The sequence below is a fragment of the Aotus nancymaae genome, unplaced genomic scaffold (genome assembly GCF_030222135.1).
Source record: "Aotus nancymaae isolate 86718 unplaced genomic scaffold, 86718_ANA_hifiasm-v0.15.2.pri h1tg000032l_0, whole genome shotgun sequence".
Classification (NCBI taxonomy): Eukaryota; Metazoa; Chordata; class Mammalia; order Primates; family Aotidae; genus Aotus; species Aotus nancymaae.
Window position 1 is genome coordinate 26,233,372 of NW_026988445.1, and position 13,660 is coordinate 26,247,031.

The 13,660-nt window shown below is 39.1% G+C and overlaps 1 protein-coding gene across 1 annotated transcript in view; it reads left to right on the plus strand.

The window, feature by feature from the left end:
* The window catches only part of WDR64 (WD repeat domain 64), a 144,375-nt gene that overhangs the window by 99,977 nt on the left and 30,738 nt on the right, over positions 1–13,660 (plus strand). Inside the window, exons 16-20 of the mRNA XM_064383474.1 lie at positions 6,885–7,018; positions 10,028–10,129; positions 11,287–11,356; positions 12,336–12,372; positions 13,339–13,478. Coding sequence (XP_064239544.1) covers positions 6,885–7,018; positions 10,028–10,129; positions 11,287–11,356; positions 12,336–12,372; positions 13,339–13,478 — 483 coding nt within the window. The remainder of the gene's footprint in view (positions 1–6,884; positions 7,019–10,027; positions 10,130–11,286; positions 11,357–12,335; positions 12,373–13,338; positions 13,479–13,660) is intronic.

A 13,660-nucleotide genomic window follows, 5' to 3' on the forward strand; every position in this document is an offset into this window, starting at 1 on the left:
CTCTGCCTCCTGGGTTCAGGCAATTCTCCTGCCTCAGCCTCCTGAGTAACTGGGATTACAGGCACACGCCACCATGCCCAGCTAATTTTTTGTATTTTTAGTAGAGACGGGGTTTCACCATGTTGACCAGGATGGTCTCGATCTCTTGACCTCGTGATCCACCCACCTCGGCCTCCCAAAGTGCTGGGATTACAGGCTTGAGCCACCGCGCCCGGCCCAGCTTTCCCTTTTTATAGGCTTATTTTTTTCAAGCTTCTCATCTTGCTCTAGCAACATCACTTGGTCAACTGTAAAGGCACCTGTTTTGTTGTAGCTGATTTTCACTGTTATTTTAACATCTAAATAAGGAAAATATGTCATCAGATTATTTTTTTCAGGATATTCTCTGAATTCCAAAATTGTAAGGAGTCTTAAAATAGCCAGCTTTAATTTCTCATAGTAAATGAATATTAAAATACTTGTCTCCTGACAAGTTCTTAGTGATAGAGCTTCAAAAGTTATAGACCCAGTTTTTAGCCTGCAACCCATTGGCTCTCTGATCATGAGTAGACTGTGGGGCTCTAAAAAGCCTCTGAAATTGTATGCAAAACTTTTTCTTTTCTAAATAGTGCAAGGTTCACAGCTTTTTCTTTCTCAACATTTAGTATGAAAATTTCTAGACATTAGAAAAGTTGAAAAAATTAGAGTGAACACCTATATATATATATATATATATATCCATTTAAATTTTACTATTAACAGCTTGCAGTCCTTGCTTTATCATATATTTATTCATCAGTCCATCTTCTACTCACCTTTATATCCATTTTATTTTTAAAATATATTTCAGAGTATGCTGAAGGCATTGATACATATCACCCCTAAACACTTCTGTATATGCATCATTAACTAGAGTTCACTGTTTATGGTTTTGTTTTTAGTGAAATGTACATCAAATAAAATGCACAAAATTGAAGCTGCTATTCAATGAGTTTGAAGAGGAACATAAACAACCAGAACCCCTATCAAGATAAAGAACTTCACCATCACCCTAGAAAGTTTCTTCACGTCCCTGCCTATTCAATATCTGCTCTTTACCCAAAGGCAAACACTGTTCTAATGTTTTTCACCAAACATTTGTTTTTTCCTACCCTAGAATGGCACATAAGTAGAATAATATAGTAGACATTTAAGGTTTTGTTCATTTAGCATAATGCTTTTGAGATTTGCCTGTGTTGCTGCATAAATCAGCAGCTCACTCACTTTTACGCTTGAGTAGTATTCCACCATAGCTTTTTTCTTTCTTTCTTTTTTAAAATTCTTGAAGTGTTTGTGAGCAAGAAATGTTAATAACAGCAGGCACACCTGGGAGATATTGAGGGTTCAGTTCCAGACCATGACAATAAAGCAAATGTCACAAAGCAAGAAAGTTTTGGTTTCCCAGTGCATATTTAAAAGTTACATTTAGGCTGGGTGCGGTAGCTCATGCCTGTAATCCTAGCACTTTGGGAGGCTGAGGCGGGTGGATCACTTGAGGTCAGGAGTTTGAGATGAGCCTAGCCAACATGGTGAAACCATCTCTACTAAAAATACAAAAATTAGCTGGGCATGGTGGCACGTGCCTGTAATTCCAGCTACTTGGAAGACTGAGGCAGGAGGATCACTTGAACCTGGGAGGCAGAGGTTGCAGTGAGCCCAGATCGTGCCATTGCACTCCAACCTGGGTGACAGAGTGAGACTCTGTCTCAAAAATAAAGTTATATTTACACTATACTGTAGTCTATTATGTATGCAATAGTGTTATGCCTAAAAAATGTATATACTTTAAAATACTTTATTGCTAAAAATTGCTAATGATCATCTAAGCCTTCGGGAAGTCCTGATTTTTTGCTGGTGGAGGGTCTTGACTCGAAGTCGATAGCCACTGACTGATCAGGGAGGTGGTTGCTGAAGGCTGGGGTGGCTGTGGCAATTTTTAAAAATAAGACAGCCATCAAATGTGCCACATGGATTGCCTTTTCCTTTCATGAAAGATTTCTTTGTAGAATGTGATGCTGTTTGATAGCATTTTACCCACAGTAAAATGTCTTTCTAAATTGGTATCAATTCTCTTAAACCCTGCCTCTCCCCAATCATCTAAGTTTAGGTAGCCTTTTAGGTAACCTTTGTTGTCATTTCAGCAATGTTCACAGCATCTTCACCAGGAGCGTATTCCATCTCAAGAAACTACTTTCTTTGCTCATGCATAAGAAGCAACTCCTCATCCATTCAAGTTTGATCATGAGGTTGCAGCAAGCTAGACTTTGCTTCTAATTCTAGTTCTCTTGCTATTTCTACCACATCTGCAATTACTTCCTCCACTGAAGTCTTGAACCCTTACAAGTATCTTTGAGGGTTAGAATCCTCTTCTTCCAAATTCCTGTTCACATTGCTCTTTTGACCTCCTCCCATGAATCACAAGTGTTCTTAATGGCATCTAGAATGGTGAGTTCTTTCCAGAAAGTTTTCAGTTTACTTTAACCCACCAGATTCATCATAGGAATCACTTATCTATGGCAGCTATAGCCTTACAAAATGTATTTTTTAAATATTAGACTTCAAAGTCAAAATTGCCCCTTGATCCATGAGTGCAGAAGGACTGTTGTATTCACCAGCATGAAAACAATGTTCATCTTGTACATCTCCATCAGGTGCATTGGCAATGAACAGTAATATTTTGAAAGAAATCTTTTTTTTTCCTGAGTAAAGTAGCTGTATATGTTGGATTTAACAACTTAATTTAAAATCTCTTCAGAAAGCTATTTTTGTGATGTGCTTACACCTCCTCAACAAGGCAGGCGCATCTGTGCATGTCTGAGGGATGAAGTCTTTGGGGCATATGTGTGAGGCTGAAGAATAGAAAATAAGAAAGCTGTACCTTTTTGTTCCTATAAAAATTTAAACCAATTTTTTTTAAATGAGAATCTTCATTAACTTTATTGATTTACTCTAATAGTAGCTCAAACCACTTGTACTTTTCAGCTTTTAATGAGATAAATGGCCGGGCACGGTGGCGCGTACCTGTAGTCCCAGCTACTCGGGAGGCTGAGGTGGGAGGATCACTTGAGCCCAGGAGTTCTGGGCTATAGTGCGCTATGCCGATCAAGTGTCTGCACTAAGTTCGGCATCAATATGGTCACCTCCCGGGAGCGGAGGACCACCAGGTTGCCTAAGGAGGGGTGAACTGGCCCAGGTCGGAAATGGAGCAGGTCAAAACTTCCATGCTCAGCAGTAGTGGGATCACGCCTGTGAATAGCCGCTGCACTCCAGCTTGGACAACATAGCGAGACCCTGTCTCTAAAAAACTAATAATAAAGTAAAAAATAAAAAAAAGAGATAAGTGGTCAGACACTAAAGAATGTGAGAAAATTGCAAGTTATAGCAGGAAAAATTGAAGAAAGTGTTTTTTTTTCTCTCTGACATTAGCAAAACAACCATAATATAATTTATTTCCTTTATTATTATTATTAACCATAAAACCTCCTTGCAAAAAATAATATAAAAGAATAAGATAGCTGTTTTATGGAATTTGGAAACTATTATTTTATCATAGAATGGAGAGATACTGTATTAGTTTTCCTTACATTGAAACAAATGTCAGTTTGAAACTGCAATTTGAATCTCATTCACTGTTAGTTTAAATGATAAGTAGATTTTATTATTAGCTAAAAGCCCTTTGAAATCAATATATACAGTGACTATGTCATAATAATGTTATCAGGTAATATGCACAAAAAACAGAACAAAATGCATCTCCTCATAGAATAATTCTAGCCTATTCCCTTTCCAATTCTATACGCCATTGGAAACACTAGGTTCAATTATATATATTTGGTATATGACATCTTATTTATAGCTAATAAAAACAGAAAGGTAACTGCATAGTGAGTCAGAACCAAGCAGTTAGCAAATAATTGCATGGGTAATAAAAAATGATTGCCTAAAAAAAAGAGAAAAACTATTGCAATAAATTGTAAAATAAACTAAGCACAATAAAGTGCCTTTTAGGCTTTTAATGTAAATGTAAATTATTTCCAATTTTGAACACTTATGTTTTGTAGTTAACATAATTATCATTATAGCACTTCCTTTTTGCAACAAGCTTTAAAATTATAGATTGAAAGTTTGCAAAAAGTCAGCTGGGTATGGAGACTCATGCCTGTAATCCCAGCACTTTGCGAGGCAGAGGTGGGAGGATCACTTGAGGTCAGGAGTTTGAGACCAACCTGGTCAGCATGGTAAAACCCCATCTCTACTAAAAATACAAAAGTTAGCTGGGTGTGGTGGCGCACGCCTGTAATCCTAGCTACTGCGGAGGCTGAGGCATGAGAATCTCTCGAACCCGGAAGGCAGAGGTTGCAGTGAGCCGAGATGGCACCACTGCACTCCAGCCTGGGCAACAGAGTGAGACTCAAAAACAGTTTGCAAAAGTCACTTAGGAAAAAAATTGAATTGTGCATGGAAATCCTCTCCCTAAAGCTCTTTTATTTAGGAAGCACTTATAATTGAATACCTGCCATGTATCATGCACTGTTTTTAGTATTAGGAATATCAGGATTAATGAGGTATAGTACCTGCACTATAGAAGTACAGCAGAGATCCTTGAGGGCTAGGGAGAGGGGGAGGTTTTTGAAGAGGATAATTGTTGAATTGTAGCTAAAGGAGTTAGCTTGGCTCAGATAGGCAGTTTCCAGAGTGTAATGAAAAGACAGTGAATCTCAATTGGAGCAGGTAATGTGAACAAAATCATGGAGGTAAAATATTGCGTGGTTTGTGAAGGATAACTACAAGTATTTCAGTATGGCTACAGTAATACCGGGAGTAGTAAAAAATGAAGACATATAAATAGCTAGGAACCAGACTATGCTTAGAGAATAAGGAGCTTGAGTATCCTGTAACAAATGGAAGGCCACTGAAGGGTTTTTACATGAGAAATGACACTATCAGGTTTGTGTTGTGGGCAGCTATCTTTGATGCTGCTTGCATGATATATTTGAAAGGGACAAGACTAGAGGCAGAAGATTCAGGCAACAAGCTACTTACTGTTTTAATTAAAAGATTTAAGGATGGCCAGATTTAGTGGCTCACACCTGTAATCTCAGCACTTTGGGAGGCCAAGGTGGGAGGATCACTTGAGGCCAAAAGTTCGAAACCAGCCTGGGCAACGTAGACCCTGTCTCTACAAAAAATTTTTTTAAATTAAAGAAAATTAGTTGGGTGTGGTGGAGTGCACCTTTAGTCACAGCTACTGGGGAGGCTAAGGTAGGAGGACTGCTTGAGCCTAGGAGTTCGAGGTTGTAGTGAGCTATGATTGTACCACTGCAGACCAGCTTGAGTAAGGTCATGACAATGGAGATGGTGCAGAAGAAAAGGTTTTGGTTTCAGAAAATACCTAGGCAGTAAAAGTAGCACAACTTGCAATTGATACCATGCAGTTGGAAGAGGAGGATACTGAGAGAAAGGAAGGAAAGAAGGATAACTCCAGGATTTCAAGCTTGAATGATGAATTGGAAAACAGTGCTAACCACTGCAGTAAAGAAGAGGGACTGGGCACCATGCTGATGCCTATAATCCCAGCACTTTGGGAGGCTGAGGCAGGAGGATGACTTGAGCTCAGGAGTTCAAGACCACCCTGGCAACACAGTGAGACCCTGTCTCTACAAAAAGCAAACATTAGTCGGGTATGGTGGCACCCACCTGTGGTCCCAGCTACACCAGAGCCCAAGGTGGGAGGATCACTTGAGCCCAGGAGGTTGACACTGCAGTGAGCTGTGATCATTCTACTGTACTCTATCTAGTCTGGGCGACAGAGTGAAATCAGTCTCAGAAGAAAAAGTACTGAGTGAAGAAACATGCTTAAGGAAAGTGATAAGATATTATTAACGTTGAGATACCTGTAAAATGTCTAAGTAATTAAATATATAAGCCTGAAGCTTGTGGGAGGGGACTGGACTAGATAATTAGGTCATTACCACTGAGATGGTATTTGAAACGTAATCTGAGATTCCTCAGAAAGAGTTGAAAAAAGAAAAAAAGCAAATAAAGTTGAGATAAACCCCAAGAATATTAATATTTAAAAGGCTGGCAGAGCAAGAGGGTACCAAGTAGGAAACAGAAAGAGAAGTCACAGAGACACAGCAAAGTCGGCTGTCAAGGACGTCAGGAGAGTAACAAATTTCAAAAAGGGGAGAGCAATTGAGAGTGGGAATTAACAGTGGTAATAAACCTCTTTTCTTATTTAAATGCCACTCTTCCATGCCCATCAGGTCTTCTGTGTGCCTCCCTCTGGTACAGCACTTTCACACTGCACCCTAATCAACACTTTATCTGAGTACTTTAAAGTATTATTAGTTTCTCCAGATCACAGATGTCCTACTTGACTTTGTATTCCAAGAATCTAACATAGTAGATGTCCAACAAATATTTGAGGCAAGACAGTTGAAAAATATCTTAATGATAAATAGGAAAAGCTATCACAGAGTGTTATGGAGCAGCAGCCAGTGAAAATTGCTGAGTGAAAGAAAAGTCGGTAAGTGGGAAACGACGAATATTCTTTCAAAAAGTTCAAAGGGAAGAGAAAGATGGGAAGTTAACCTAATAAGTGGTAGGGAAGAATAAATAAGGCTGAGAAAAAGAAGCCAGTAAAAAGGAAGAGTATATTTTTGTTGTTTTAATAAATTCTGCCAGTTAAAAATTTTTAGTGCAAGAAAAATTAGATTTTACTAAATTTCATGCTCTGGGATTAAAAATATATATAATAAGGCATTTCGTTTTAAGTTAATGACAATTACAAAGTGTACACATGACATTTGTACCGTGAATCGTGAGCACTGTATTCATGATGTTCTGTTTCCTTCGTTCTTCAGAAACCTGCCATTAATTTATTACGAGTGAACTGCATTGATTTACTACAAGTAGAAGGATATAATTTGATAGCAGCGGGAACCTTAAGTGGTATGATCATCTTGTGGAATTTTGTAACGTCTACTGTCAAAAAAGTGTAAGTTGTGTATTTTCTTTAAACAATGTAAAAACTGTAATGCAGAAGAGCCAAGCAACATGCAACACTCGAGGGAGGGCTGGGTGCAGTGGCTCAGGTCTGTGAACCCAGCACTTTGGGAGGCTGAGGCGGGAGGATCACGTAAGGCCAGGAGTTTGAGACCATCCTGGCCAACATGGTGAAACCCTGTCTCTACTAAAAATATAAAAATTAGTCAGGCGTGGTGGCACATGCCTGTAATCCCAGCTAATGGGGAGAGTGAGGCATGAGAATTGCATGAACCTGAGAAGTGGAGGTTGCAGTGAGCTGAGATGACGCCACTGCACTACAGCCTGGGTGACAGAGTGAGTGAAACTCAGTATCAAGGAAAACCCCAAAAAACCTCAGGGAAGAAAAAAAGCAATACATAAAAATGGTGATAACACTCAAAGCAGGCTTTCCTGGAAGTTATAGTCATGAACAGACTATGTTCTAAGTGTCTAAATTGGTGTAAGGTGAACTGTAAGCATCTTTATTCCCAAGAGCTTTGATCTTTACTATTCTCAACCAGTATATGCTTTTCATGTGTGATCTTGCCCAAATTGATGACTTCAACAACTAATTAAAATATGTAACAACTTCAAACACTAATCTCTTCAGAGCTTCAAACACACATAACCAATTGCCTACTGGCAATTTTCATCTGGATTGCTACCAAGACACTCAAAGCCCCACGTGCCTAAAACATCTTCCCAACCTACTCCCTGCTCCCAAACTTCTCCCCTTCCTGTATTCCCAGAGCCACAACCATCTACTCAGTCACCAAGGCAAATGGTGAGAAGAGTCCTGGATGGCCTTTCCTTCTCATTCACACCTCAACACTTCTGATTTATTACAGATTGGGGATACCAGGGGCTAATGTGGTAGATGCAATGATTCCTCTCAACCAATTAGATTTACTCTGGACTATGGCCAAAATCCTACTCTTCCCCTACCATCCACCTCTAAATGTTTTTTCCATTTGTTGCAAACTAACATTGAATGATGTGTTCGGATGGATTGTAAATAATAAGTTCTCCCCAGCTGTGTAATTGGAATGTATGCAAGGGTCACGTGTGGCCACCCTATGGCAAGGGGATTTGTAAAATTTTACTTGCAGATACAAGATGGCCAAGAACCTTAACAATGAATGAAAAGAAAATCAAGTTTAAGCATTTGAGGGAAGAGAAGAGGTATAAAAGAGGAGGGAAAGGAGAATTGGAAAGGACGAGAGAAAAGAAGAGGAATGTCTCCCTCTCTATTTACAGTACTTAACATATGGCTGGTCTGCCTGCTCCCTTCCCATCCAAGTCTGAGTCATTCCTTTTAGCCAGTTTTTGAGAGGAAATAATCGTTTCTTGTTTGGACTATGGATTTCTTCTCTTTGAACCTTTAATTGAAATAGCTGTTTCTGCAGACCCCTCTTTCTGCACCTCACTCCATATGCTCCCGGATCCTGCCCCTGGATTTCCTGTCCTCCTCCTATTCCTTCACTTCAGCCCATGCCCCATGCTTTTCTCATGGATTGTACACTTGTTTGGTATCTACAGCCATCCACACTGCACACTTCCTCACCTTGCTACTGCTTTCACACCGTGTCAGCTTGTGTATGACTCCTTCCTAAGAAGGGAAAGCAGACAGACTAAAAAGACCATAATCTTGATGCCACAGCCTAAAGAGGGGGGCAACACCCGTGTTGATAATCCCACTTTAAAGGCGAAGATCCTTCTTGTTAAAGTGCCTTGAAGGGATGCACAGGAATCCAACATCCAATCAAGGAAAACAACCAAGCATAGTGGGTCACACAAGGGTCCCTTTCCTATAGGCAGATAATTATTTGAGACAATTGATTTAGAATCAGTGCAGTATTTTGCAAAACATGTGATTCAGCACAGAGCTGTGGAGGGTAATTCAGGCCCAGCTTTAAAGGTTCTGAAACTGAAAATGGTTTCGATATTTGCAGTAGATCCCATCTTTTTGTCTACCTTGAATTTTGCTAAGACCCCTTCACCAGTCAGAAGAAATAACTCTTCTCTTCCTGCTCTAAGCCTCGGGCTTTTTTGAGCCCAGACTTAATATTATTCTTGCTAGTTAATAATTCACTTCACGACTCAGCTCATCTGCACAGCAGAAATGTCTAAAAAATTTTAGCTCAACAAGTCATCAAGCTCGTAGGCTTCTCTCTTGAGTTTGGGTTCACTTTCCAGGTAGGCCCCTTCATCACTCACAGAAGTAATTTCCACTAAAGAAAATGGGGAATTTTGCTATAAGGTCTATTTGCTATAATGAATCTCAAGTGCAGCTTTAAGAGCCAAGCATGATGTGTCAGTGCAGGCATTCAGGGACTACTGCTCTGTTCCTAGGAAAGCCCTAGAAAGGTCAATATTGACCTTGGAATCTGGGTCAACAGGAGACTGGAGCGCGAGAGCAGTGTCCTCACTGGACTGCCTGTTCTCCCCCACTCCATTATAAGGTCTTTTAAGGGTAATAATGATATTTTATTAAAATTAATTACTCCACTCATTTAAAGATTAGAACTCTATTATTTAAACTGTATAAAACCAGCCAGGTATGGTGGCTCCCATTGGTAATCCCAGCACTTTGGGAGGCCGAGGTAGGAGGATTGCTTGAGCCCAGGAGTTCGAGACCAGTCTGGGCAACACAGTGGGCCCTCATCTCTAAAAGTAAGGTAAAATAGAGTTTTATCCACCGGATTTTATATAAGCCTACTCTCTGATCTAAAGGTAGGAAGACTAGACCAGTTAGTTGAACTAAGACTTTTAACCACTTTTAAACCACTGACAATCATGTTCTTGTACAGAACCTTGTTAAAAAAGGTATGTTCAAACTCTACTCCCTTGCTTTTTATTTCCATGTTCAATAATATCAGCATTTGAGGAATTGATTAGCTCTGCAGGGAATATACAATCTTAGTACTGTAAGTTCCATAGTTTGTGAATTTTTATCATGTAAATGTATACTTATTTCCAGGTACCGACCTGAAGATTGTTTCACTGTAAACCCTGACTTGGATCCCAAGCGCTTTAAAATTAATGACATACTCTTCCTCTTTCGTACCCCTGAATGTGCAAGGTAACTCGGTACTTACTGAACCAGTAATACTGTCTGGGACTTAGGTGGCTGATACATTAGGTTGGTGCAAAATTAACGGTGGTTTTTGCCATTAAAAGTAATAGAAAGAGTTTACTTCATCTCGATGTTAAGAAAGGGACAACTGAAAAGAGACATCAGTTGGGTTGACACCTGGCTTCAGCTTTCTTCCCATTACTGTCATTTCGGAGGTGAGGTTCTCCTCAGGGATTTAAAGTGCTGTGTGGTCCCCTTACCATGTCAGTCTCACAGCACCCCTTATCTCAGTAGCAGAGACAGAAAATGCTCACTTGGCCATACTTTTTGCCAAAATCTAATACTGGTGTGAAGCAGAAGGAAGGACTTGCAAGGCGAGTACAGAAGGTCATATGGCAGGAGGTTTCATTCACCATTCACTATAACTAAGCAATTGTCATCCATTTCTGAGAGCAGAGGATTTAAGAAAAAGTGTTTTTCCTATTTATGTTTGCTTAAGAGCTCTGGTTTGCAGGCAATAGACAATGCCACATATAACTTTGAAAAGAAATCAAAAGCATCTATGCTGGTTTTGGGTCACCCAGCGGTTAGCCAGAACGTAACCCTTCCCTACCTCTTGGCATGAAATTTCATCAAAATCGTTCTGAGAATATTTTGAGGACTTATTCTGTAGACATCTGCACCAGTGTCTTAAGCCACTTTTCAGCCCATTTCAGTGGAGTGCCACAGACTAGGATCCGGTTAGAACCAGACACTGTACAGCTGGAAGTTAGACAGGCTTGTAGGGTCCCCCACTGCCACCTCACCCCTGCCATTTCGATGTAAGAGTCTCTGGGACTAAATCTAGCCTTAGCAGTAAGATAGGCCAGACTTTTATTTTCTGAACCAGGGAGCAACAAACCTCATTTGCACCCTTTATCACAGTAGCAGTGATGGAAAATGCTCACTTGGCCAAACTTTTTGGGGAAGGTGAAGACTCCATAGTGGTCAGCATTTATTACACAAAATATAAGCTATGATTTATTTCCTAAGTGAGTGGCTCAGTATCTACAGATGATGAAAGAAGCAATCAGCTGAAATTAAAGCAGAGAAGCACACCCTTTGAGTACGGTAGAATCCCATACTTCACCTTTTATCCTTGGGCTTCCCTCCTCCCCTTATAGGAGACCAAGTCAGGATTCCATATGTCCTTCATTCCAGTGTGAGTCCAGCAAAGGTCCACAGAGTAGTAAGGTAAGCAAGACACAGAGAGAGTCGTCTGTCTTCCTGTCATTCTCAAGGTTGGTTAAAAAAATAGTGATATTGAGCATTTGATCCCCTCCTTTGATAAAGGTAACAGTGGAAAAATTCTGTGTATACGTAAAAACTCTTTGTTTTGCAAAAAATTCAATGTCTAAAGTTTTTTTTCAATTTTATGTTTTTCAATTTTTATGTATTTTTCAAAGCTTTCATATCTGTGAATAATCAATATGCAAACACAAATAAAGTAAATTATGCATGTTATTTTTATACTTACAAAGTAATGAAGTAATTTTAGAGTATTTTGCGAAAAAGTTAAGTACTATACATATGTCACAGGGAGAAGAGACAGCAGGTAATATAACTACATTACAACATGTAATGTAATGCAGTGGTTTTCAAACTGTGTTCTCAGTTCCAATTTTATATATATTTTTATGCTTTATATTTCTAGTTAGAATTTTGTTTGAAGAAAAGTTATCACTGCAAAAATTATTTTTAAATCACCAGCATAGTGGAAAGAATAAACTTACATGGAAGCAAAAGCCAGACAGACTTGTACTTGAATCCAAGTCCTTCATTTATTATCTGATTAGCTTTAGAGGTGTCATTTAGTCTGAGTTTCTGTTTCTGTTTCAGTAAAAAGGAAATGATGAAGACTAAGTTGCATGGTTGTGAATACAGTTAGAGCTAATGTAAACCAAGAACTGAGCACGCATCAGGCATTTTTAATTACTTTCTTTATTATGCTGTACCTCAACCACTAGAAGAATGTTGTGTTATGAATTGTCTATTTCTGGACATAAAAATCTCTGCATTACATTTTTTCAACAAGAAAAAACAAATTTAAGAATAATTTAAAAATGAATGCTTAGAAATAAAAATTCAACTGTCTGAAGAATTTATTCTCCCAGTATATCTCATTTTCTTACAATATCATAGAAGTATTTTCTCCTTTCCTCCCCTAATTCAGGGAAGCAAGCAGAGCATGCATGACAGTGAGGTTAAAGGTCAGTATGAAATCACCTGTCTTCTTTATAATAAAGTAACTCCTTTGCAATAGGGCATTTAGATGATAGAATATTCTTAATGAATATATATTTCTTAATATATGAATTCATTATATATGCTCCTATATATATTCCTTATATATGTATATATAATACACGCGCGCGCGCGCACACACACACATATATATTCTTTTTGTAACCAAATGTTGAGGTGCTCTAGGATTCAGTAGTCTAAAAGGCAGAATTTTCATTATGATGATACCTTTTTAAATACTAATTATAGGTTTTAAGAATCCAAAACATTACTGAACTTCTTGGTCTCCATCCCATTTTTCTAAAACTTATACTGAATTTATACCCCATTCTGTATGTGTAAGATTTATGAATAAATACCTTGTTTGAGCTGTTATGTGTAGTATGGAAGCTTTTACAATACTTTTTATACGTTTTCAGTGATCCAGGATTCCATTTGTTAATGCTTTTTTTTTGTCCTTTGCCCTGACTAAAGTTCTCTGGGTTAAAAAAAAGAAGAAGAAGAAGAAGAAAAATAATGTGTTGCTTTTGCTATTTTCTTGTCTGCCTTTCATTTTACATTCCATAAAAATTTGGAATTCTAAGTATTGCAAATTCCATGATAGCTTTTTTTTTTTTTTTTTGAGACAGAGTCTCTGCTCTGTCCCCTAGGCTGGATTGCAGTGATGCCATCTCGGCTCACTGCAACCTCCACCTCACAGGTTCAAGCAATTCTCCTGCTTAGCCTCCTGAGCAGCTGGGATTCCAGGTGTGCACCACCACTCCTGGCTAATTTTTGTATTTTTAGTAGAGATGGGGTTTCACCATGTTGGTCAGGCTGGTCTCGAACTCCTGACCTCAAGTGATCCATCGCCTCAGCCTCCCGAACTGCTGGGATTACAAGTGTGAGCCACTGTGTCTGGCCGCATGATAGTTCATTAATTTCTCAAATAGGTGAACGAACAGATGTCATAGCAAGAGAGCAACAGCCAGTGGACAAAAAACATCCTGGAAGTGCCAGTTTACCAGAAGCCACGCCACCTATCCTTGTCACTGCTCATGAGGACGGACACCTCCGCTTGTGGACTATGGAAGTAATGTCTGGGAATAGGGAAGAATGGGAAAGATAAATAGAGTCATTAAGTGAATCTTAGCGTTCTTCCATATGGCATCCAATTCTAATCTTTTCTCAGCTTTCTAGCCAAATTGCTGATTTTGCAGCCTGTGTATTGATAATGCTACCCAAACTTTACTAGAGAAGAGTTTTGTAACTCAG